The following is a 27,500-nucleotide window of genomic DNA, read 5'->3' on the forward strand; positions in this document are numbered from 1 at the left end:
GGAGTATAAAACCAGGTTTTACTGAGATATTGCTAAAGAAGTCTGAGATGAATTAACTAAAGAAAAATAACAAGTGGCTACCTATCAAGCATGTGCTAATGAACATATCTGTCTACTTTTCATTTGTATTATATGATAATATAGAATATTGCTATTAGTCTATTTTAATAAAAAGTTGTATTTCTGTAATATACCTGGTCTACAAGAGCTAGTTCCAGGACAGGCTCCAAAACCACAGAGAAACCCTGTCTCGAAAAAACAAAAACAAAAACAAAAAAACAAAAAAACACAGTAGTCAAGAATGTTTTATTTCTGATGTGAAGGCTTGGCCACCAGGTGGCAGTGGTTATGTTTAAGTTTTGCCTTGCCTGTCTCAAAAAACAAAACAAAATTTGTTTCATAAACTAAAAATGGGATGTAAAAAAGGTATTTCATTACTAAGTTATTAAGATAGGAAAAGGCATTTTTTAAAAGAAGAGAATGAGACATACAATTTCTTGTATAAATTGTACTCAGAAAACTTTCAAGTTAGATGATAAGTCTATAGTGAGCGATCTACTTTCCCTCAGTAGTAGTGCATGCAGGGTTCTAGTGCCACCCCGACTCTGAATGTGTCCTGAGGACAAACAAGTCTCTCCGCTCGCTCTTTGGTATATTCTACTAAGAACAAGAGACAGACACAGTGTAAATGTTGGGATAGCTTAGACTGTGTGATCATAACTTTGGAGCTCTTTCTACTTCAACTTCCCAGCTTTATGTGTCATGACTCATTTTTTATTTTATGATTTTACATAGTCAAATGATCAGAAGATATAAAAAGAAACCCTAAAATTAAATACTTACAAAGCACAACTCTGTTTTACAAAACATCAGCAAAATCCCTTTCATTATTTATTAAGCTAAAGATTGCATAGAAAAACATCCACTGGTGCGTTGTTTCCCTAAGGCCAGACTGCTTTCTTCATGCTCCCCTAGCAGCTTTACTTGGTATTTGAACATTTTCCTTCTTGAGGCAAACAACACACTTTCTTGATCAAACCAGTCCCTCATGTTCCTGTGTGCGGGGTGCTGTCCTATGGCGATTCCACGCATTTGTACCTGATGGCCATCAGGGGCTGCATGCAAGCTCCAGAAAGGACCTGTTCCTGGTAATTCCACCCCATCCACTGCTGCAGAGTTCCCACCTAACTTATGTAGAAAGAACAGGTCTGAATCTCTCAGAAACTGGTGTGACCCTCAGGAACCCATTTGGTGTTACATCAAGCTTTATGATGGCAATAAAGGTTTAGAAGTATTATAGACGATGGGCCAGCTCTCTGCTTTCCTCCTGAGGGTCTCTGCCACTTCATTTACAAAATGGTTCCTGGTCTCATTAATCCTGAGAGATCAGTAAAGATAAAGATGCTAAATTCTGTTAGATTCTGACCAAGAGCCAATTCATGGATTGACTAGAGTTCATGAGAAATCAACACTTTAAAGAACAAAGCATAGATTCAGTTTGCAAAGACTTAGTTATACTAATTATAAAAGTAGAGACTCAACAGGATTTGTACATACTTTTCACAGCTACTTTTGCTTCAAGAATTTACTTATTTTCACAGGTTTAATTTCTCAGAGTGTTTTCCCTATGATCTATTTATTTATCGGTATAAGTTGCAGGTTCCTTTAAAAATGAAGGTGAATAGAAGGAAAACAAACTCAATGATAACACTATTGACATCATACTCAAGATGGTGGACATATGACAGAACTCCAGCACACTGAAATTGATACTGGGAAGGAAAAAAGGCCTGTAGATTAAATCACCAACTATGGTGCTCCTTAAGAAAACTAGTATATCAGCATTGCATTTGTTTATTCCTGCACACCCACCTTTGCTCATCATCCGGCCTCTTGATCAGGTTGAAGAGTATGTGGAGGAGCTGGTCTCTTTCTTTAGGTTCAGGGTGTAGGCATGCTGTACACAATATGAGGGGGATCAACTCCTAAAGAAATATGAGAGTGGAGAAATTAAAAATAAAAATACAATGCATTAAATCCTAATTTTTATTTCCAGAGTACCTTTAAAACCTCAATAAACAGAGAATATTAATACATATATATACTGGTTAAAGATAAGGATAAATCACAGTGTAATAAAAATTATTCAAGGTTCAACTAACCTTTTTTTTAGCCAGAACTGCCAAAGGATCCATTAGGTTTTTACAGTAAATAACATCCCATAATCTGACAATCTGATATAACATTAATTTTAAAAGTATTTTAAGTTTCTCACAAAAGTTTACTACTTTTTTTTTTAAAGCATTAAAAGTTGAAGAAAAGAAAAAGTAAGAAAACAAAGTTTTTTCCTGGGACCGGACATACATCTCAATAAGGTACTTACTTAGCTTGTACATAAAGCCTTGACCTCCAACCAACACTACATATACCAACAATATAAAATTCCAAGTAAAAAACAAACACAGGTATACAAAAATCAAAATAAATGGAAACACAAAAATCTTTTCCCAAACTATATAACAAAAATTCCTTTACACACACACACACACACACACACACACACACACAATGTGCTTCTGTCAGTATGAGCTATAACTTAATAATTTTGTACCCTTCATATTTAATTCATTGTCTAATTAAAGTGACCATTCTTGGGCTATAGGTGCAGATCAGTGGGTATTACTACTGACCATAATTAGAAATATTTGATACTAAACTGAAAATTTAAACTACATTTCATCGTACAGTCAACATATAGAAGTAACAAACTTTTTTTTTTAAAGAAGTACCAAGTTTCTTTTTCATAGAAATGTATGAAATTAAAGCTGTCCACATTTTCATTAAGACAATATTCTGGATCCTAAATATATTATGTTTTTCATTTCTAATGGTTAAAAAAAAGCTGAAAAGTAGAAAGATATTTTTGGAGAGAAATGCTCCAAACTCTAAGTATTCTAAAGAAATCATGAGAATATATTAAGATTGGAGGGAAGAATCTCTCTTTCCCATTTACCTAATTACCTGCCTCAAAGTATAAGCAAACTAAACCATTAAGCAAGCTCTGCAGCTCAGAGCCTAAGAAGCAGGTTTAAATTGTGTGTAGATGACATAAGTTTAGAGTTGGGAAGGAGCTAAAAAGCAAGACTAAAAAGCCCTTTTATCAAGGTTTTTATATTTCATATTAAACTTTAATTATCTACTCTAAATTTTAAATTTGAAGTTATAAGATCTAGACAAGAGAAACTCCAAACAAATGAGAGAAGTAAAAAGTGTAAAGTACTTATTCTGTTTCTTTTTTTTTCCAATCATGCTATTTAGAAGCCTATATGGATTTCAGACTAAACAGCAACTAAAAAATTACAGAAAATTAGAAAAAATAGTTCTGTGCTGAGATTGTAAGACAGAATATTCAAGTTCTGCATGACCACTTTGGGTTCTTGGCGGTTTCTATAGGTCTGACCCTCATAGACTCACGTGTGAATAATTGGCCTATAAGAGGAGCACTAAAGGAGAAGAATCTACAGATTAAAGACAATTCCCATTTAAATGCCAACACAATTCTTTAGAGACCTTGAAAGAACAATATTCAACCTCATATAGAAAAACAATAAACCCAGGATAGCTAAAATAATCTTATATAATAAAAAGAATTTCTGGAGATATCACCATCCACGATCTCAAGCTCCACTACAGAGCTAAAGTAATAAAACAAGCATGGTTGTAGTATAAAAACAGACGGTGGATCAATGGAATCTAAGTGAAGACTTATGAATGAAGACACACATCCATGGACATCTGATTTTTGACAAAGGAGTCAAAATTATTCAACGGAAAAAAGAATCTTCAAAAAATGGTGATAGTCTAACTGGATGTTGGCATGTGGAAGAATGCAAGTAGATTCTTATCTATTGCCCTGCACAAAACTCAAGTCTAAGTGCATCAAAGACTTCAGCATAAATCTAGTTACACTGAACCTGACAGAAGAGAAAGTGGGAAATAATCTCGAATGCGTTGTCACAGGAAACAACAACCACTAGTAGGGCAGAAACTAAGATCAACAATTAATAAATGGGACCTCATGAAACTGAAAAGCTTCTGTAAGGCAAAGAACACCGTCAATAAGACAAAAAGGGCAGCCTAGAGAATGGGAAAATATATTCACCATCTCCAAATCTGACAGAGGGCTGATCTTCCAAATATATAAAGAACTCAAGAAACTAGACATCAAAAGTTCAAATAAAACAATTGAAAAATGGTTTACAAATCTAAACAGAATTCTCAACAGAAGAATCTCGAGATGCACTTAAAAAAATGTTTAACATCCTTAGCCATAAGAGAAATGCAAATTAAAACGATTCTAAGATTCCACCTTATATCTGTCAGAATGGCTAAGATCAGGAACACAGATGATAACTCATGCAGGAGACAATAAGGACCAAAGGGAACACAGATGATGATAACTCATGCAGGAGACAATAAGGACCAAAGGGAACACAGATGATAACTCATGCAGGAGACAATAAGGACCAAAGGGAACACAGATGATGATAACTCATGCAGGAGACAATAAGGACCAAAGGGAACACAGATGATGATAACTCATGCAGGAGACAATAAGGACCAAAGGGAACACTCCTGGGTAACAATGGCACGAGTGAAAACTTGTACAGCCAGTTTGAAAATCAATATTGAAAGTTGTTTTCCATATTGTTTCTTAGAAAACTGAGACTCAATCTACCTCAAGACCCAGCTATACCACTCTTGGGAATATACCCAAAGGATGCTCAATCATAACACAGGACACTTGCTCAACTATGTTCATAGCCAGAACCTGGAAAAAAAAAATCACAGATGTCCTTCAGCTGAAGAATGGATAAAGAAAATATGAGTCTTACTCAGCTGTTAAAAACAATGACATCACAAAATTCAAAGGCAAAAGGATGGAACCAGGAAGTCTGCATGGGACTGACTTAGGCCCTCTACATATTTGTGACAATTGTGTAGCTTGATCTACTTGTGGGACTCTTGACAGTGGGAGCAGGGATTGTCTCTGACTCCTCTAATGGCTTTTGGAACCCTACTCCTCAAACTGGGTTGCCTTGCCCAGCCCTACTACAAGGCGAGGTGCTTAGCTTTACTACAACTTGATAAATCAGATTTTGTTGCTCTCCACAGGAAACCTGCTATTTTATGAACAAAGGAGGAGTGTGCCTTGGGATAATGCTCTTGCACATTGCCAAGATTTGTCACTTGAATTGGTTTAATAAAACACTGATTAGCCAGTAGCCAGACAGGAAATATCAGGGAGGGGTAAGCAGACTATGAGAATTTTGGGAAGAGAAGAGCAGAGTCTGGAGTCATGGTCAGTTGCAGAGTAATCAGGATGAGAAAACTGCACTGAGAACAGGTAGCAAGCCATATGGCTACACAGAGATAACAATTATGTACTAATTTAAGCATAAGAGATAGTAATAAACCTGAGCTACCAGCCAAGCATTTATAATTAATACAACCCGCCTATGTGGTAATTTGGGAAGCAGCTGCAGAATGGGGCAGGACAAAAACTCACCTCCGATTACAAGAGTGGATGGGGTAGGGCAAAAGGCAGGTGGAGGGGAGGGACTGGGAGGAGATGAGGGAGGGGAAACTGCAGCTGGCCATACAAACAAATAAACAAACAGGTAAGTAAGCAAAGTCATTAAAAAAAGAGTTGCCACTTGCCATGGTCATGTTATCTCTTCAAAGCAATAGAAACCCTAAGACAAATGCTAATATCATGATTGATGGATTAACTGAGATTTTATTGGAGAACTCTCATAAAATAAATATTTAATCTGATTTGGAAGTTTAGTAAAAGTGCAGAGAAGAAATGACTTCTGAAAACATGAAAAACTCCAAAATTTGACCTATACTTCATGTCAGGCCAGATATTTTACTCCTTAGTGCCTTTCTTGTACTCCCAGCCCTCTTCCAATTTCTACATATGTATTTCCTATACTATTTTTCATATTCTTTCTTTGATCTATAACTTCAAAGTTATAAAATGAAGCAAAGATACGTGTATGCAAATACAAGAAAGTTTCTTGTATGCAGCAGAAGGATGGATTCTATTTTCATACCCAATCTGTTAGACTGTCTTTTTTATAGGTGAATTGAGTCCATTTATATTGAGATAGTAATGACCAGTGATTGCTAGTTCTGTTATTTTTATTGTTGTTATTGGCATTGTGTGTGCTTTCCCCTTCTTTAAGATTTGCTGCTGTGAGATCACCTATTGCCTGTGTTTTTGTGGATGTAGTTGATTTGCTTGGGTTTGAATTTTCCTTCTAGTACTTTTAGTGGGGCTGGATTTGTGGATAGGTATCTGGTTTGGTCATGGCATATCTTGGTTTCTCCCTCTATGGTGATTGAAAGCTTTCCTGGGTATAGTAGTTTGGGCTGGCATCCACAGTCTCTTAGTTTCTGCATAATGCCTGTCCAGGACCTTCTAGCTTTCATAATTTCCACTGAGAACCTGGATGTAATTCTGATAGGTCTCCCCCTATAGGATACTTGGTCCTTTTCCTTTGCAGCTCTTAATATTATTTCTTTATTCTATATGTTTAGTGTTTTGATTATTATGTGAAAAGGAGACGTTTTATTTGGTCCAGTCTATTTGATGTTCTGGAAGCTTCTTGTACTTTCATAGGCATGTCGTTCTTTAGATTGGGAAAATTTTCTTCTATGATTTTGTTGAATATATTTTCTGTGCTTTTCAGTTAGACTATTTCTTTTATCCCTATTATTCTTAGGTTTGCTCTTTTCACAGTGTCCCAGATATCCTGGATATTTTATGTTAAGAATTTATTGTATTGTACTTAACATTATCTTTGATCGATGAATCTATTTCCTCTATTGTATCATCATTGCCTGAGATTCTGTCTTCCATCTCTTGTATTCTTTTATTTATGCTTGTATTTGTGGTTCTTGATTATTTACTCAAATTTTCCACTTCCAGAAATCCCTCAGTTTGTGTTTTTATATTGCCTTTATTTCAGTTTTCAAGTCTTCTTTCATGTGTTTGATTGCTTTTCCTTGATTTTCTTTAAGGATTTTGTTGATTTCTTCAATTTTTTTTTCTTTAACCTTTCTTCCACTTCTTTAAAGGAATTTATCGTTTCCTTTTCAAGTGCCTCAATCATCGTCATAAAGTTATGCTAAAGGTCTTCCTCTGCTTCATCTGCATTGAGATGTTTGGGCTTGGTGCTGTAGAACCACTAGTTTCTGGTGGTGCCATATTGCTCTTTACGTTGTTGAGTGTATTCTTACCTTGTCTACTCATATCTTCCTCCAATTGGTATAGGTGAAGCCTGTGCTTCAGGGGTACCTCTTCCCCCCATTGGTGTAGTTGGGGACTGTGGCTCCACTGACTGCTCCTTCAGATGCAGGCAGAGCAGAGCCTCTAGTGATTACTCCTCTAGGCACAGGCAGGCCCAAAGATCAGATGGTCACTCCTCAAGGTATAGGCAGGACCAAAGCTTTCAGAGTCAGGTGGGGCAAACATTAACATGTACACAGAATGGCAGGGATGCTGGCTAGGACACAGGTGCTCTTTCCCAGAGGAATTTCTTTTTTTTCTAAATTTTTATTTAGTTCTACATTTTTCTCTGCTTCTCTCCCTGCCTCTCCCCCACTTCAACTCTCTCCCAAGGTCCCCATGCTCCCAATTTACTCAGGAGAACCTGTCTTTTTCTACTACCCATGTAGATTAGATCTATGTTAGTCTCTCTTAAGTGTCCTCACTGTTGTCTAAGTTCTCTGGGATTGTGATTTGTGGGCTGTTTTTCCTTGCTTTATGTTTAAAAACCACTTATGGGTGAGTACATGTGATAATTGTCTTTTTGTGTCTGGGTTACCTCACTCACAATGATGTTTTCTAGCTCCATCCATTGGCCTGCAAAATTCAAGATATCGTTTTTCTCTGCTGTGTAGTTCTCCATTGTATAAATGTACTACATTTTCCTTATCCATTCTTAGGTCGAGGGGCATTTAGGTTGTTTTCAGATTCTGGCTATGACAAACAATGCTGCTTATAAACATAGTTGAGCACATGTCCTTGTGGCACAATTGAGCATCCTTTAGATATATACCCCAAAGTGGTTATTACTGGGTCTTGAGGAAGGTTGTTTCCTAATTTTCTGAGAAATCACCACACTGACATACAAAGGGGATGTACCAGCTTGCATTCCCACCAGCAATGCAGGAGTGTTCACTTTTCATTTCAGATATATGCATGTGTTGTGTGTGGGACAAGTCTCAAGGTTGACGTATCTTCCTTAATTGCTCTTTTACCTTATTCTTTGGGGTAGAGTCTCCCAATCACAGTTTGACAACATGGCCAGTTTTGCTAGCCAGCCTGCTATAGGGATCCTGTTGTCATATGCCTATGCCTTTGAAGGCTTGAATTACAGTTGAGCTGCCAGCCCAGCCAATATTTATGTGGGTACTGGAGATAGAAACTCCGATACTTCTGTTTTCTTATCAGCTGAGCCGTCTCCTCAGACCCTAATCTCTCCCTCTCCACTCTGTGTGTGTCCTTGCCATAGCACAAGTGTGAAAGTAAGGACAGCTTCCGGTGTTGTCGTCACCATAAGACAGCTTCCGGTATTGTTGTCACCATAAGACAGGGTCTTATAAAAGTAAGGACAGCTTCCGTTGTTGTCGTCACCATAAGACAGGGTCTTATAAAAGTAAGGACAGCTTCCGGTGTTGTCGTCACCATAAGACAGGGTCTTATAAAAGTAAGGACAGCTTCCGGTATTGTCGTCACCATAAGACAGGGTCTTATAAAAGTAAGGACAGCTTCCGGTGTTGTCATCACCATAAGACAGGGTCTCACTCACTGCTGTGTGAGAGCCATCATCTTCTGGGATTTTCCTGTCTCCACTTCCTATCTCTCCACAGGAGTGCAGAGAGTATATTCACAAGTATTACCGCACCTGGCTTTAATCCCTACTGCAACCCGAGTGGTTTCTCTATGTAGACTTGACTGTCCTCGAAGTCAGAGATCCACCTGCTTCTGCCTCCTGAGTGCTGAGATTTAAGGTGTGTGCTGTGACTGCTCCCACAGCATCCGACTTTTAATTTGGTTCTCAGCAGCCTAAATCAGATTGTCCAGCTTACAAAAAAAAAATCAGTTTACTCATTAAGCCATCTCTTCAGTCCTATGTGTCCATAAGTTAAAGTGTCAAAAAGCTTAAATAGTTTATTAAAGATAATTTTTTTAAACTTATGTGCATATATCTATAGAAGCATGTCAGTTGTGTAGAGGCCTGAACAGATGTGTGGAACAAGTGTGTAGGACAAGTATGTAGAGGCCTGAATAGAGTCATGAACAGATTTCATATAATATCTTTCAAATCTCTATGAACTGTTTTTGCAGAAAAGGAAGTTGAACATTAAATCTACACAATTGCAAAGTTCCCTAAAGAATCAACAGATATTTAAACAGATAAAATTGGAAAACTCAGATGTCCCAATCATTTAACATACTAAAAACTACAGCAATAAAAAAGCATGGGAATGGCTTAAGGATAAGAATAGGATATACAGACCAATGGAATAGAACTGAGATTCCCAGATCCAAACAACCTATAGTAGCCAATTGTCAACAGAAGTGGCAAAGGCCTTCAACTGAAAATACTTTTTCTCTTGAACATATATGTCAGCTTAATAATCAATGTAAGGGCTATCTATAAAATGATTACAAGTCGTAATTGAAAAGGGTTTCATATCCAATCTATATGACTCTTACAGCTAAAACATATAAAGACAGTCCAATTAAAAATGGTCACAGGATTTGGAAAAAACACATTAGAAGTTAGTAAAATTATATGTGGGATGGGGAAAAGAATTTGTGTTGTCTGTCTTTTTCTATTTTAATAAAGTTAATGTTAATATATAGCTTCAAAGCACATGAGCGGCTAGGCCTCAACCCCCAGACTTGAGTCATAATGGCAGTTTCCAGGACCTTGACATGGGACAGTGGCCAGGCCCTGTCCTATAGAAACAAAACAAAGCAAAACAAAAAATAGAACAAAAAAGCACAATTATCAGGTCACAAAATCCATCCCATCCTGAACAGCTTTTGCCAGCCCAAAGAAATCCTCTATAAAGCCTGCCTCCTGCTCAGTTCTTTGCACCTGCATCTCACCCAAGGCAGCCACCTTCTTGTGTCTCTCCTAAGAAATCTTTTCTGTAAGGTGTGACCTGTGGTATTTTGGCTCCTGACTGCCAGGATATCTTACCCATCACAGTTGTAACACTTTATACTTTCTGAAAGTCTTAAACCCTGTTTCTAATGTGTTATGTCATCAGCTAGGATATTATAATGATCATCAGCTAACTAAACCTTTTAACTTTGTTTATGCTGAAAAAAAGCACATAACACTTGAGGAATAAGAAAAGCCTCAAATACCAATCCTTTAATCATAGGAGCTCTTTAAAAATACAGGCTTAAACAGGTGAAATATCAAAAATAAATTAAATTCCAAGAATTTAATAAGATAAGACAAATTTTGCTTCTTTTTTTCTCTCTGGGGGTACCAGGGATTGAACCTAGAGCCTCAAGGGTGCTAAGCACATGCTCTAAGGTTCTGTCCTTTTATAGCCAAGGATTTGTTTTAAACCAAATTAATATATACTTTATCATTTACTAATTTAATTTTGAGAAAATACAACTTTTATCGAATAGAACAAGAGGAAAAATTATTAAATAGAGAAAAGGATCAGTTTTTCATGAACCTACAAGAACACTCAATAATTTTTAAACATAAGAAAGTTAAAAATCAGCCAAAAAAGTATACATGTGTATACACACACATGATATCTGATTTATTGATGATACAAAACTATAAATACTTCATGCAATACAATCAGTTTTTAGTTAAGTGTTTATACTAATATGAAAAAAAGGCAAAACTGATTTTATAAAAGTCAGGTTTGATAACACTTAAAAATTATACCGCAGAAGAACAATAAGTGGGATGCAAACAATAGTTCATAACATGGATAGTACAAGCCGAGAGAGGAGAAGCTCAAACACCATCCTGCCAGGCAGAACCGCAAGACAACCTGAAATTGGACACTGATCCTTCAAGATCTCGAAAGCTTCCAGACAGATTAGTATGTCACAATCATTTCAAATTAGATACAGATAAAGCCATCATCAAGACTAGCTTCTAAGCTTTTTAAAAATTAAAAACATCTATAGGAATGAAAACTTTTAGGTCATTTTTTAAAATTAAAAATACTTATAGAAATAAAAACTTTCAAAGCTCTACATATCCTTTCTTGAGGATCAGTACGAATTTCTTTTGTTTACATAGATAACTAAGGTCAGCTTTAAATGGGTTTTGCCAATGCATTATATACCTAACATACTGTAGGTCCCATGAATATGAGTAAAATCAGTGATAAGTATTAACACAATAATGATAAAAACATATAAATTTAAATCTTTTGTTAGACAAATACAATAATTTATAACTATAAAGATAACTTCGTAATGTGTCCCTGGCTCATGGTCTAGGTCACATATGCTAAAATTTACTTGCAACTTTAACTAGATATTTAAAGCATCTGTAAAGAATGCAAATTCAAAACTTAAAAAAGGACCTTAAAAGGTTATTATTTTTTAGTATTTCAGCTATCTTACCATTATGAGATAATTGATTGTCAAACAAACATAATAAAACTAAGATTCATAACAAGCAATTACAAATGCATTTGGGAAAAATGTTACATTATTATATTATGTTAGTCTGTTAATTTTCAATGAGTGTCAACTTCTATAGACATGTCAAAGATAGCATCAAAAGAACAGAAAAAATCAATTACTGTTTGGTTACATGAAGATGACAGCATTCATGACACATAAATGGACCTACAGTAATAGCACCGCAGAAGCTAATAATGCTTTAAGCAAAACTGGAAACCATGGACACCATGCAGTTTTACTGAACTCACCTGACAGAGGTGTAAAACCATTCTCTAGGATCAGAGACGCATGCACAAAAGTAAGAATATGATTGCAAGTAACAGACTTAACAAAATAAAAATATAACACTAAACTTCAAAATGACAAAAATGATCACATGATGGGACTACTGGGATAAAAATACTTTTCTGTGTCTTACCTCTCTTTTGGCCAACAGCACATTAGGAACAATGTGTGGCAGGCAGCGTCCCAGCATTAACATAACACTCTCTTCACTGTCTGCAATCCTAGATACCTAGAAAACCAAACAGTTTAATGACAATTGTGGATGACTTCTGTGTGTAAAGGTGTGTACATGTCTATACTCTGGATGGAAAAACAAGCTCCAGCATCATAACTCCCACTACTAATAACAACACTGCCCCAGACAGCGTCATTTCTGTGGGGCGGTCATGGAGCAAGAGATGCTAGTAAAAGGGGTAGAGTTACTCATTTATTGTTTATGATGCTGGGGCTAACACTCACTGAGAAAACGCTTTTCTACTAAGCTACACCTCTAGCTACTAAGAAGGACAACACAAAAAGTTATCTATGCTAGCAGCTAGGGATGTGCACAGTAGGTTAACTATGGCGGTCAACAATGAATTGAACATTATAAATTAGCTTATAGAGAGGATTTCTCGTTTTGATTGTGTCCAACACACAAAAGTGGTATCTGAAGGACAAATGTCAGTCGTCCTGACTCAATGGATCCTTGTACCGTGATGTATCTAGTGTGTATAAACATGTATAATTCTACTTGCTGAGAAAAATATTTATTTAAAAGATAAAATAAAATGTCAATTAAAAAAAAAGTAGGGGTGAGACCCGGGAGGCATACTTCTTTCAGTTCTGGGAAGAAAGGATAGCCCAGAAATGGGACTTCCTCAATGACTACTGGTTTGTTTGCTTTTTCCTTAAAAAGATCCCTGCAACCATGTCAGGGCAACAGCTGTATTGAACTGCTTCAGGAAAGGCCCGAGAAAGCTGACCTGATTTTATAATGAAGTTTGCTGGACTGAGAGTGAACCAATAACCAACTACCTTCCTTACTGTTGAAATTTTTATGTACTATTTCTTAAAGAATAGGTTTTCAACTGAAATGCAATCTTAGCATAAGTATCTTTGTATGAAACACTATAAAAAACAAACACCCCTAAAACAGTAGAGATGTTTTATGGAAGCTGTGATATAAACTCACCTCTGATCCTAAACGACTATCTGCAGACATTCGACAAAAAGAGAGTAGTGCTTGGTGGAAAGCAGGTGACAATTTCCTGTAAGAAAATGGTAGAAAAAAGAAGATAGGCCTCAGGTATTGCACTGCTATCTCAGAAGGAAGTAAGCTGCAAATCGTGTACAGAAAGCCACATCCCAACACTAATCCTACCACATAAATGTTGCCCAGATTTCTCAGCCATCAGACTTGATGGGTAGAGAGAGCACATACAAATGAAGAACACTGCCCATCACCTAGCCTGATGCCAAATAGATGAATGGCCCTTATATGTTACTGCTCAAGCACTAAGTGGTACAGTAATCAGTAATTATAGAAAATATTTCCAAAATCTAAAGAGAGCACTATCTCCACCCTCCATTTGTTTATGTCTTCATAAAGGCTGACAAATGTTGAACAAGAAACAAAGTCAGAAAGGCATTACAGTTGTGCCAATATATAATAATTCAGTTTAACCTATAAAAAAACTAGAGAAAGGAAAGTTCGTTGAACATTCCTGATATAATTTAAGAGAAAAACATTGGAGGAACAACAGAAAATATCAGCTTACTTTTATATTTAATAAGAAAGGTCAAGCCTATCTCGCTCTCTAAAACATTGTGTCCATGTAATAGTACTCAAAAGGTTGACTACGAGCTGATTGTGTGCTCTATCTACAAAGACAAGACCAATAGCAAAAACTCACCAAAAGCATACTTAGTAGGCACCAAGTTGTATCCAAAAATGTCCATGATTGTAGAGTTAGAGAGATGTGCCAAGGCTTGTATCCTTTGCTCTTCTGGCACTCCCTACATTCTCTTAATGAATGGAGTCACAATCTGTTCTCTTGTTTAAACTAGATACCACAAACCACTCTTTCTCTAATTTCCAGTGGATTCATTCCTTTCTCTTCACTTCAAATCCAATGAACCCTCCCTCCATCTTTTAGTAAATCTCTTCCTTGCGTTTTCATTCTTAATGTTCTTTACCCACCCAGCCTCTGATTTCTTTACCTAGTCAACTCTCACTTAGCTTTAGTCTTAGATTAGATGACATTTCTTCAGGGAAACCTTTCTGCTTGATAACTAGGCTGGGTGCTTTGATTATGTGTTCCCAAAGCAAGACCCATTCATTGTCTTATTTTTCATACTTTAGTTTAATTGCTTCACATACACACACACTCTCTCTCTTTCACACCATAACGTTTGTGTATGAAAGGGTTACAGTGTCTCAGCCACCAGAGTATTCTTAGTAGCACTGCCTGGCATACAGGTATTGAGTGAATATAACCGCATCTACCTTTGGAGTATAAAAGAACTATACAGATGCTCTTATCTGGGAGGACTTTATAAGTGTTCCTACTACTGAGCACTGCAACATACATTTCCATATTTTATATCATCCACATTAGAACAAACACACCTTAAGGATTGCACACCTTATTCCAATTCTGTGAGCTTCATATATACAAAGATAACAATTATATCTAATAAGTACAGAAGGTTGTGGTTCATGAATGGAAATTTTCTTACACAAACAAATCCAGTACTTCTCAGTAATAAAGAGGACCTGTAAGTCTAAAGCAAATTAGCCAGCTGTAAGAATTTCATCCTAGTGTTGGGGATACTGTGCTTGTTTCTAATAAGAAGAGTACTATAGCCGAAAGCACACTGTAAGATTAGATGAGTAAGTATACACCAAGCACAAACACATGAAATAAAAAAAAACAGTAAATACTTCCATCTTAAAAGTATGGTTTTTTTAAAGTTACAACTGAAAATATTGAAAATTTATACTTTGTTCTTACTACTAGATAGTCTGAGCACACAGGACCGTAGTCATGGTTTACCTATTTTTTTACTTCCTAAATTTAAATACTGCAACCCAGCAAAAATTAAATGAATTAAGAGAATATTAATGACATCCTTCAGTAAAGATACAGAAACAAAACAATTTCATATTGCACAGGCAGCTATGCAGCACTAACCTCTGCTTGTGATAATACAAGGAAGGTAAGAGTCATGGAAGGAAAGGCCAAGAGCGTAGAGCTACTTATTATTTATTATATTATTTACATATTATCTATTAGAGGTTAGTTATGGCCGTAAGAACTTAGTGAAGACAGACTGTGTCAATTTATGTTCGTTCTTCTTATCGTTGACATAATTTAATAATTATTTGTCCCATCTTGTGACATGTATTCTGCCTATGAGCTAAGTCATTCCAAATGTATGAATTGGTAACTCTGCAAAAGGCATTCAAATATGAACTGAAGGTTTTCCAGCCCTACAAGCACAAAGAATCAAAGGCACATTTCAAAGTATGGCGTCACACTAACCTATTGGGCTGATCGAAGTGGACCACAGTTTTACTTGGTACAGAAGAAAGTGGTATTTCTTCTCTTTCCTTCTTGGGGAAAGAACCTGTGGACTTCTCTTTAGGAATAGAGGAATCAGGTCCACCTAGTGTTTCAAGATGACCATCCTTGTTTTTATACTGGTCTGAACTATTTACAACTGGGCTCCGTCTACTGTCTTCAGAATCTCTGTGGGAAGGCTGAACAGAATCACCAACTGCTGGGGTGGTAAAGTGCTCAGTTTTGAGGATGTCCATCTCACTGAAGAAAGAAAATTCCCGGAGAGCAATTTCAGTTTTGAAAGCTTCGACAACAATATTCACTCCCAGAAAAGAGGTTAATATAAACGGAACGTATTAAAAGGCAATTACTTCCTGAGTGACCACACTCTTCCTTAATAGCCATTGGTGCTTCATAGTCCTAAAAGTGTAGCTGCAAACTGTCAGTCAGGAGAAGAAACAACGGCCCTAAAGCCTGGTCTTGAGAACTATCCATTTGAAACACAGAGACCATCCCATCAAACCTAACTTAGTATTGTAAGAAGTAAATGAAATAATGAATGGTTCAGTATGAAACCACTAATGTAGAGTTAGTTTACTGAAACTGACAAGACACAGGTGAAGTTAAAATATCTAACTTCTTAAGTGTAAGACAAACTATAAGATACTATTGAAGCCTGCTTCACGCTACTATGTTTGCCAGACTTTTAGAAATAACAACTAAGTACTAACCTTTCAAGCCTTCTGATTTGCTCCATCAGTGACCATTTTTCATTATTTAATAAACTAATTTTATCTTCTAATTTCTGTACTAGCAAGTTCTAAAAATCAAAGCAGAAAAAAAGCAGAAACTCAAGATCTCACAGTAAGATTTTTACATAAATAATTTTTGTGAACATGAGTATTTAATTGGTATCTCTCACCTCTATAGGCTGGGAAGTGTCAAGTGTTGGAGGGACGTTGCCTAAAATTGGTGTAAGAGCCTCTAATTCATCTTCATCTACTCCACTGGCCACATCCACAAGATCTTTCCCAGTCACCTGGTGATTTCCAAAATCTCGGTAAAGCTGTAACAAGTCTGGGGGTTTGGGAATGTTTAATCCTACATCATCCCATAATTCAAAATCCTAATAGAAAACAAAACAAAAACATTAAAAAAGATTGGAGAAGTTGGAATGAGAGCTTACTGGGTAAGGGCACTTGCTGGCCAGTTTTGATGACTTGACTTCAATTCCTGGCACCCACATGGTAGAAGCAGAAGACCACCTCCAGAAAGTTGTTCCCTGACCTCACATACAGGCATGTGCACACATGCGTGCATGAACTCACACACTGTGCAGATGTAATTAAAAAAACTCTTTAAGGTAATTATGTCTTGTATTTTGAATCAAATATTGCTACTCTGGAAAAACCAAAGATAATATTGCATCATAATGTCTAAATGCATTGGGCAAGATGGTGCACACCTTTAATTCCAGCACCAGGGAGGCAGAGGCACATGGATCTCTGTGAGTCTGAGGCCAACCTGTACATTGAGTCCCCAGGTTGACCAGGGCTACATAGTGAGACCAGGTCTCAAAAATCAATTCAAATCAAATCAAAGTGTATATTCTAGGTACTCTTTCACTACACAATTATTATTCTAACAATCTTATGCTTTCTGTTTAATTGTGTTAGATGATAAGATGTTGCACTTTGGATGACGTACTGAGTGTGATTACTAGCACTGGAGCAAGAACGTCTAAGTACTTGGTTCACCAACATAATTACAAGTTACAAGCAAACTGACTGACGGCAATGTTCTTCTTTCATCCCACAGACTCTAATGAATTAATAATGAGCTTAAACTGCTGATCTTGCCACGGCCGCTTCAGTCTAACTTGAATTGCTTCTGGAAATTTAAAGAATCCAAATAGCTACCTGAAAATGTGTTGTGTTTTGAAAAATTCCCTTTAATTCAGAATAATTAAACTTCATAAAATCACAAAAAGGTTCAGCATCTTGAATACTCCATGGCAAAGATTTTTGGATGGGATGTATGATATTACATAGTAATAAATCACAGATACATATCCTTTCTTACCATCCTGTCTTGTCCTAAAATTAAATTGTTACCTTATTATAATTTGTTTATGAGACTCTCTGAAAAACTTCAGCATAGTAATGTTAATATGCTAAACATGGCACTTTAATTCTTTGATGGCTTACTTAAAGAATGGAATAATTAAAATTCAAAACTAAATAAGAAGTTGATGTGAGCACTAAAATTGGGGATTTGGAGAAAACAAGACTTAAATTCAACATCCTTAGTCTCTTCTTATTGTTGCCAAGTTAATTTAGGTTAAAAGGACCACCCATGAAATGGGTATAATATTCATTACCTCTTAGGACTTTTAAAAGAATTGACTAAATATTTTTAAAGGCCTCGTGGTGCTGGCTTACCAGAAATAAATCATTTTTAGCTTACATAAATTATGAAATGAATATTCCGCACATCACTTTATTGCACTCTGCCTAACTCAGGTCTAGCCTATTGAGTCTTCAGCCATGGCCGTCCTAAAGGTGTGGCATCTCAATGCACTGTAAGTTCATCTTTGAGGGCAAAGGAGCTGAGTATCTTTCACAAGTTCTTTTCTATCTAGATACCTGTTTTTGGTGAAGCATGTATATAATTCTTTTGCCTGAGTTTTTAAAAAATTCTGCTATTCTTATTAAAGAGTTATAGCGTTCTAACAGATCCTTTGAATATTTTCACCCAGTCTATGGTTTGCCTGTTTACTCAACAGTGGTTTAAATTTTTTTTTTAAATTTCTTTATATATCTTTGCCAAGGTAAGCCACATCTGTGTGTGCCCACAGAGGCCAGAGTGGGAGTTGGCTTTACAGGTGGATATGAACTCTATAAGAACAAAAAGCTCTTAATTGCTGAGCTACCCCTTCAGTCCCAAGAACAGCTTTAAGAATAATTTGTTATTTTACTATTATTATTATTATTATAAATAATTATTATTATGTGTCCATAATGAGTGTGTCTGGGCATGCATGCCATGGCGCAAGTATGGAGGTCAAAGGAGTCGATTCTCTCCGTCCCTTTCTCCATGAGTTCTGAGGATCAAACTCAGGTTGCCAGGCCTGTGTGGCAAAGTCTTTATCTGCTGATCAATCTCACCAGCAAAATGTGCTTTTTAAAAAATAGAAAAATTGTTTTGTTGACAGTACATCTAAAAGCACCATGATTTTGGTGTCATACCTAAGAAACCTTATCTTTCAAAACTGTAATGGTTCACCCCTCTTACATTTACCGGTATAAGCCTTAAGTCTTATAGGTTCATATTAAACTCTATGATTCACTTTGAATTAAATTTCACATATGGTATGGAACGTGGTTTCAGTCACACTTAGAAGGTGCATGGACACCATGATGTTATACTACCAATTGTAAAATGACTGCCGGTCTATATGGTAGTAACTGCACTTGTGAGAAATTAACTGCCCGTGTGCATGTCTCCCTCCCTCTAGCTTCTACTGGAATCGGCTCCTTGGCCTACTTGTCTATATAACAACAGGATACCTTGTGATTATCTTGATTCAGGTCCTCTTTGTTCTTTATCAAAGTTGCTTAGGCTACACTAGTTCCTAGCCACTTCCATTTTAATTAATGTCAAATAAGTCAATGAAGAAACACAGACCTTCTATATCCTAAGCTCTTTATTTGTTAATTACTGAGGAAGTACTGCTGATATCTCTTGATACTTTCTGATTCTTAACTGAGTAGGACCAATTGTTTGCAATTAAAAGTACCAGTTTAGACTTACAGAGACCATCATACTGTTTGACCTGTCCTCTCTGCTTATTCTTCTTCCCCTTTCAACATTTCTCACATTTTAAATATTTACTATTCACTGTTAAGTTAATGAGAAAAAGGCATGATTGACTTAAACTATAACCACAGTATTCATGTTTGGTAAATATTTAATGTCTTTTACATAGAATAAGTTCAGTAAAGCTACCTATCATGTGGTGAATAAATATTTATAACCATAAGCCACATACTGCATCAAATACAATGACAGACTTCAAATATGAATGACATCACTAAAATTATACCATTTTATTAAGTCTTTGAAAGTATATTTTATGCCGATGAATTTCACCCTGGTGATATAACTGAGCAGTTGCTAACATTCTCAGAAAATGTCCTATTACATCATACACAATTAGTTGTGTTACATTTAAGTCTTGCCAAACACGTGAGGATAACTGAGGAATAAACTGCTATGTCCTTTAAAGAACTTCTATTCCTGTAAAAATATCCACAGTAGATTTTATGAATCCAAAGAATAACCTTCATTAAAAAAGATGGCCTCTGGGGGAAGGGTACAGCTTCAGAGGTCGAGTGTCTGCTGAGCACCATAAAGTAGATGAATGAACAAAGATAAAAACAACAGCCTTCTGTTTCCCTCATAATAAAACCTCTGCCATTTACTTCTGCAAAGTCGTATTCAGAGAACCAATCACACACACACACATATACATACATCATATATGGTCATTCACAACATTTTCTAACTGAATTTTCTAATTGAATATATGAAATACAGTGCTACTCAAAAAATTTTATAGTCAAACTCAATTTCTAAGCTTAATTGATTTATAGGACCAAGTAAACACACAGTTTTAAAAAGAATACTTTACAAATGCACACAGATATGAAGGGGCCATACTGTTAATCACAGGCTGTAAAAAGCTACCTGGAAAGAAAGACAAGTCTTTATTTAGAAGACTTACAAAACAGAAAAGATCCGTGAGCCAATGAAATACTAAATGGAGTCGTACCTGATTTACTCTTAGAAATTACCCACTTCTAAAAATCAAGCAAAGAAACAAAGTAAATTAAAAGCAGACATTACTGAACAGTAACTTTACCTGATCATCATTTTCATCTGAAAAGGTTATTGATGTAAGCTTGTAGTTATTCTTCAACAAAAACTCATTGACTAGGAAGTTGAGAGCTCGCTTTTCAAGAGGTTTGATTGGCTCCTGGAAGCAAGAATAAAAGAGAGATGGGAAAATGTGAGCTTTGCTCCCTGACGCCTGGGCTACGCGGAGGATAACTGGTGCTGTCATTCACCCACCTGAATTTCAGGACTTGATTTGTAATTTTTTCGTTCCTGCAAAGGAACTTCATGTTCTGGTGGGATAAAATAAGATAATGTTTTACTATTTTACACATAAAAACAGTCCAGCTACTTCTACATTGTAAAAGTGGGAAAAGGCTCAAAAAGTTTTATGTACACCACCTGCAGCCTTTGTTAGGTTGGCTCGGAGGGCCTGAATGGTCTCCTTGGCTTTCCGTAGTTCAAACTCCAGGACTGGACAGGGATTTGGATTAAACACACACAGGCATCCAACCAAGAAAAGGGAAACAAAAATAAAAAAATAAAAAGCAAAGATGGGTATGAAAAAAACACAATTTGTATTGAAAACAGAAAGCATGCAATCTTTATGAAACTTGTGAACGCATGCAGCAGAGTTGATTAGCAAGCAAACTGGTGATCGCTTTCTTTGAGCAGAGTTAGGGGTGTGTGTTCTAGCTGTCTGACAAGGAATAGCTATTAAAAATATAGTCTGTGGCCTACTTTTATTTGGATAGTTAAAAATTTGATAATCTTGGTACTTGTTGTAGTCAATCTGGGTAAGAAAATGTAATGAAATGTTTTTGGTTAACATAACTTGGGGGGGAGGTTAGCTAAAAATTACATGAAAAATAAGCAAATATCCTTATAAAAACAAAACAAAACAACCCCCCCTCCGACTTTTAAGTTACTTTGAAATGTAATGTTCCGGATGCTGTGACTATAGAAACACTAATGGGTATAGTTTCAGTGTGCAACAAGTGCTGTGTGTGTATACATTTTCCTATACGGAAGCATGTTTTCTAGAAACAAGCAGATAGGTTAAAGACACACATAAAAAAGACCTGAAAGGTTGGGTGGTGGTGGTGTATGCTTTAGCACTCAGAAGACAGAGGCAAGTGTTTCTCTATGAGTTCGAGGCCAGCATGGCTTACAAAGAGAGGTCCCAGGACAGTGAGGACTACACAAAGTGAAAAAAGACCTAAAGGTTTATGTTTAGTTCAAATTTAACATTAAGGAATAGAAATGAGTTAATTCTAAAGAAAATGATTATATATACGCCAATCATTTCTAAAATAGTTGTATATAATTATCTAAAGGTACTAAATAAAATTGGGAAGAATTTAAAAGGATAAGTCTTCAAATAGTTTATTTTCTGTTAAGAGGGATTAATAAAATTCAAAGATTTCTCCTACTATCATATAGTCTGATTATAGGATAACACCGATGCTGGGAACACCTCTTATTAAACTTTGAACATTATTTGTCTTAAGCAAAATTGAATTGCATGTATCTTAACTGTGAAATTTTCTTAAATTTATAGATATTGTGTTTATAAAATAGCAAGCTTAAATTTGAGGGAAAAGGTTACTTCTGTTAATTAAAACTCTGGAAAAAGTAATTGACTTTTGTCACAAATGGTAACTACTGTCTTGAAGAAAAACTAGACAATTTAATTTGCATCTTAAGAAATGCAACTTTGCCCTGATTTACCGGTAGACAAAAAGATGAAATGGCATTGGATATAAGAAAGCTATAAAAATACATGGAAAAAATAGGATTCACTCAGTTTGCATGTGTTCAGTAAGAACTCAAGATGTAGTTGAATCACAGCTATGACGGCCATTGATTTTGATGCACCGAGTTGAACGGCAGTAGCAACAGAAGCACTAGGAGGGCACTGGGTCACTAGGTGCCATAGGTAGTCAGCAAAGCCGATCTGCAACCACGCTGTGCAGCAAAGCGAAGACTTTCCCCCTAAACCACACCTTTGAGAAACTCCTTAGGAGTATGCTAAATTCAGATTATTTATATTGCAGAATAGACCTATGTAGAAATTTGCTCATTTAAAATGTTTTCAAAATTCTATGAAATTTTGAAAAAAGCACCTAACTAGACTATGTATAAGGAAAAAGTATACGTATTATGTTTTCAATAGCACTTAAAATTGTTCAAAATATACTACAGAACAATTGCAGATCAGAAATGCCCTACACCAGAATGATAGAAAGTCGGGGAAGGAGAGGAAAAAAAAGGCGGGGCGGGGGGGGGGGGGACTGGTAAAAACACAAAATGGGAAATACTCAAATTAAACTGGTGACCAGGAACAAAACAAAAAATGATTAGGCACAGAAAGCCAGAAAAACCCATGTCAGACGGCAAGAATTGATTTTACAAACATCTAAATACATATTGCCAAATGTCATTAGAGACAGCAATGCTTTGGAAAGACAGCCTTCGAAAATGAATCACTCTGCTGCATGTTTCTGAGTATACAACATAGGCTCTACAAGACAGAGCTGTATGCTCGAAGCTGTAACACATCTCTATAAAAGTAGAATATAACCAAGCAATATAGATTTAGGAGAATTTTACAAGATTTTCTTCTTAAAATTGATTCTCTGGCAATTTCATACATGTATACAAAATATTTAAATATTACCCTCATTATTCTTTTATTCTACCTTCTACTGCTAAGATTCTTAAAGCCACACAATATTTATACACATATGAATCTGTCTCCTCAAACAGCAGATTGAAGAGCAAACTGAATTACCCTGTAGAAGACATGCTCAGGAACAAGCTGTAAGCAGTTCTTAAAACCAGAATGCTTCCTGAAAGTGTATGAGGGTATGTATGTTTATATAAGAACCAATAACCAATCTGCTCATTCTACATGCCCAATCCAAATTAAGGTTATCTTAGTGAGATTAAATGTAGTAACTACAAACATGCGTGTATATTAACACTATATTACAATTTTACTGAGACATTTAAGTCAGTATAAACAATTTTAAATTACCATAGGTCCCAATGCAGTATTGTTTTTCAAACTACTTCATGCTGACATGAGACTGGAAATATATTTTTTGCTCAAACCAATAGGTCAGAATCAGGACTTTGCCTCTCTTTTCTTTGAAGATGTGTATTTGTCTTCTTTCAGGTGAGTTTTCTGAATTTCTTGTCCCCCTTATTATAATGTTACCAGAAATAACATTTCTCAGCTCTTCACACTTTAGTGTTCTATGAGTGGTTTAGGAGAGTAAGAATATAAATTAGAATAAAAATTTGTTCATTTTTTGTTTTGTTTTTCAGACAGGTTTCTCTGTGTAGCCCTGGCTGTCCTGGAACTTGCTTTGTAGACCAGGTTGGCCTCGAACTCATAGATATCCTCCTGCCTCTGCCTCCCATGTGCTAAAATCCTGTATAAACTCTGATGTAAAAGTAATAAAAATCTAGTAACATTATCACCCTACTGGGTTTATGGAATTTCCTGCCTATTCTGGGCTTAAAAAGCAAATTGTACCATTAAACATGACATAGTGATTAAGTACATCAGAACAAAATTTAAACTCTATAGTCCATAGGCACCTCTGTTTCTGTATTTCTCCAAGAGGCTGGAAAAGCAGCCCTTTCTCCCAGTCCTTTAAAAGAAGGAAAAAGCCCTTCCTATTATTATTCTTTCTGTTCAGGTTCCTCTATCACTTGTCTCAGAGTTGGCTTCTCTCATTATCACCCTTGGGCCCTTTCTCATTTTACCTAAACACCCATTTTTGTGACATTCTTTATGATCACTCTCTTGAAACCCTTTCACCAGACACAATCTTACTTTCTTATTTCTTAGATATGCCCACCTGGATATCTCCTAAGTTTTGCATCTGATCCTAACTAAATTGCGTCATTCTTTCTTCTCACACCTGGTCTGCCCTGAGTCATCTCCCCCCATTAATGATACCTCCAAGTCAACTAAGGAGAGTTTGGAGAATACTCATCACTTACATGTGGTCTTCATCCTCCCGTCAAGTAATGTCCAAATCATACTGATTTAAATCCTTTAGTAACTAGCAATCATCTCAACCATCTCTATAACAGGCCAAATGTCAGACCTCTGTGACATTATGCATTATTATATATGCTAATATTACGATGCTCAAATATCAAAGACAGAAACAATCTGCAGAAAATCTCATCCTTCTAAATTTACCTATCCATGATCCACAAAAATTTAATGACCACTGCCTTTATATTAACTGAGCCACCCACCACAATAGTTTTTACCTGTTTCAAATCCTACCTGAATTCCACAGTAACAAATTGCAGATAAATCTATTTTCAGAATGCTTTATCTACCCTTGTTGGAATACCAATCCAATTTTAAATGATATCAAATTATAAGATTCATATAAGGTTCAGTATAAGAAAATAAATTCCAAAAGTTCTGCTAATAGGAAAGAACACACACAACTTGCAAAAAAAAAAAAAAAAAACCAACCAACCAAACAAACAAAAAAAACCCCATGGGAGAAGATACACAAAATAAGAGAAATTAGATTTAAAAAAAAAATTCTTAGCCAGGCATGGTGACACATGCTTTGGGGGGCAGAGTCAGGTGAATCTCTGTGAGTTTGAGGCCAGCCTAGTTTACAGAGTGAGTTCCAGGACAGCCAGGGCTACCTACTGAGAGTCTCCATATCTCAAGGAAAGAAAAAGAAAAGAAAAAAAAATTCCAGGCCAGATATGGCAGTACATGCTTGTAATCCCAGCATTCAGGAGGTTGAGGCAGGAAGATCTTAAAGTTGAAGCCAACCTATTCACACAGATTTATCTCAGCAAAACAGAGAGGCTACTGAGCCAGTGGAATACAGGCATTGCCTCGGCCATTTCCCAAGAAACAAGACCATGGTGCTACTAAGTGTTTGTTACTCGGGACAGGGGCTGGGAACTCCACAGGCAAGATCTGAGTCACCTTAGAAGAGAACAGCATAAATACTTGGAATACAGAGTTAAGAGTCAACTACTACGTGCTGAGTTGACCAGCAGTAACTCTTCTTTCCAGCATCCAGGAGGATCTTTTCCTTCACATTAGAGAGCAGCTCTGCATCCCTTTAGATTTCATCAGTGTGTGAATACAGACGTTACACTCTAGCAGGCTGTGCTACAAGAGCAAAATCAGAAACTCTGATGGTAAAAGATGGATCTTGTGAAGCAAGCTCTTATAGTTGTGCACATGAAGGGCAGAGCACAAATGCCCATGTTCTTTCTTGGGTGTGAGCCATCCTGTTCTCTGATACAGAGTACCTCACTGGCCTGGAACGCTCCAAGTAGGCTGGGTGGGCTGGCCAGAGAGTCCCAGGAACAGATCCTCAGCACAGTGATTACAGGTGCATGACACTATATATAACTTTTCCTTTCCCTCCCTCCCTCCCTCCCTCCCTCCCGGTGTGAGTGTGTGTGTGTGTCCGGGGTGTGTGTGTGTGTCCGGGGTGTGTGTGTGTGTCCGGGGTGTGTGTGTGTGTGTGTGTGTGTGTGTGTGTGTGTGTGTGTGTGTGTGATGAGTACTGGCGTTAAAACTCAGCTCCTCATGGTTGCAAGGCAAGAACATTACAGGCTGACCTATCTCCCAGCCATAGTTCTAAAGCAATCAAAACCTTAGTTGTTGATTCCAAAACAATCTTACAACAAAACTGGGTAGAAACTACTTCACACTTCTATGTTCAAAATGCATAATAAGGTAAACAACAGCAATTTGAATATCACAAATCCATCATATCTTTAAGAAAACTTCAGCCATTTATTAATGAAATCAGAATTAAGATCATTTGCTTTGACATCTGCTAGAACTTACATTAATTTTATGTGAAAATGTATACTTCATTGAAAAATTGTCAGCAATAAAAAGTTTCAAATATTTACCTGTTTGAAAAAAAGTGACCGTGTAAGAATAATTTTATTTGGGAAAGATTCAATTTTGGTATCTATAAAAAATACACTTTTTCAGAGGTACAGTTTATTCTAAAAGACAATGTGGTCTTTGGAAATTAAACTCTTTTGTGTTCCTGTTAGTGGCAAATCTCTGAAGTATCATTTTACTACTTTATACAATAAAGATTTCATTACTTATTTTGCAGGACTGTTAACAATATTAGGTAAATATTTTCTATAAACACCTAAGCCTGGGGATAGGGTTCAGTGGGAAAGTACGTGAATGAGGTCCTAGATCCAATCACTGGAGGGTGGGAGGCGTGGGGGGACAGGTAGACATGTCTTCTGATTCACTTTTAAATTACTACAAATGATTAGCAAAGAATTGCAATCTTTAGAAAATGTGATTATATTCTTAAAGTCTCACATGTATATACACATCTGGTCCCATACATACTGAAAGCTGTTTTCTAGAATAACATGTCCTTCCTCTAAGGAAGATGAAGACCTTATTCATCACCCACCAGCACAGTATAGTAACAAGAAAATGACTGGCTCCCTAAAGGTACAGGTAAGATATACTGTTTGGATTAAAAATGTAACATCAAAATACCCACATTCAAAACATTATTTTTCAAAAAAAAATTTTTTTGTTTTGCCTGTAGAAATGTTTATGCTTCATGGTGTAATTGGTGGTGCCTGTAGAGGCCAGAAGAGGGTGCTGGAGCCATGGGGACTGGAGCTACAGATCAGTGTGAGCTCTGAAGTAGGTGGTGGGAAGTGAACCTGGATTCTCTGAAAGTACAGCCAGTGCTCTAAACTGCCCAGCCAACTCTCCAGTCCGACATTCTACCGTTTGTTGTGCAAAGGTGTAGAGGATGAGGTACTCTGCTCTATCTGGAACTTTCTCTGGCTCTTCTGATACAATGGCAGATGGAATGGCTCAGAGCCTGTTTCTTAACAATGCTTTCTGTGACTTAAATAATGAGAAACTCTTCAGTATAATGGAATCTACCTTCAAATAGAAATTAAAGAACACAATTATATGGGCAACTTGTTGGTAAGAGGTTTTTTTT

The 27,500-nt window shown here is 36.5% G+C and overlaps 1 protein-coding gene across 5 annotated transcripts in view; it reads right to left on the reverse strand.

The window, feature by feature from the left end:
• The window catches only part of Relch (RAB11 binding and LisH domain, coiled-coil and HEAT repeat containing), an 85,012-nt gene that overhangs the window by 42,747 nt on the left and 14,765 nt on the right, over positions 1–27,500 (reverse strand). For 4 of the 5 annotated variants that reach the window (XM_041647458.1, XM_041647440.1, XM_041647448.1 and 1 more), the window contains exons 3-11: positions 20,887–20,958; positions 20,722–20,777; positions 20,513–20,626; positions 16,511–16,714; positions 16,320–16,408; positions 15,571–15,849; positions 13,218–13,293; positions 12,177–12,272; positions 1,873–1,985 (exon numbers count right to left, since the gene is read on the reverse strand). In XM_041647458.1, the coding sequence (XP_041503392.1) occupies positions 1,873–1,985; positions 12,177–12,272; positions 13,218–13,293; positions 15,571–15,849; positions 16,320–16,408; positions 16,511–16,714; positions 20,513–20,626; positions 20,722–20,777; positions 20,887–20,958 (1,099 nt within the window). The remainder of the gene's footprint in view (positions 1–1,872; positions 1,986–12,176; positions 12,273–13,217; positions 13,294–15,570; positions 15,850–16,319; positions 16,409–16,510; positions 16,715–20,512; positions 20,627–20,721; positions 20,778–20,886; positions 20,959–27,500) is intronic. The other variant, XM_041647465.1, reaches the window with a different exon arrangement.

This window comes from Microtus oregoni, unplaced genomic scaffold, assembly GCF_018167655.1.
Source record: "Microtus oregoni isolate MIOR12 unplaced genomic scaffold, Mior012 000003F_ref0000135, whole genome shotgun sequence".
NCBI classification, from domain to species: Eukaryota; Metazoa; Chordata; class Mammalia; order Rodentia; family Cricetidae; genus Microtus; species Microtus oregoni.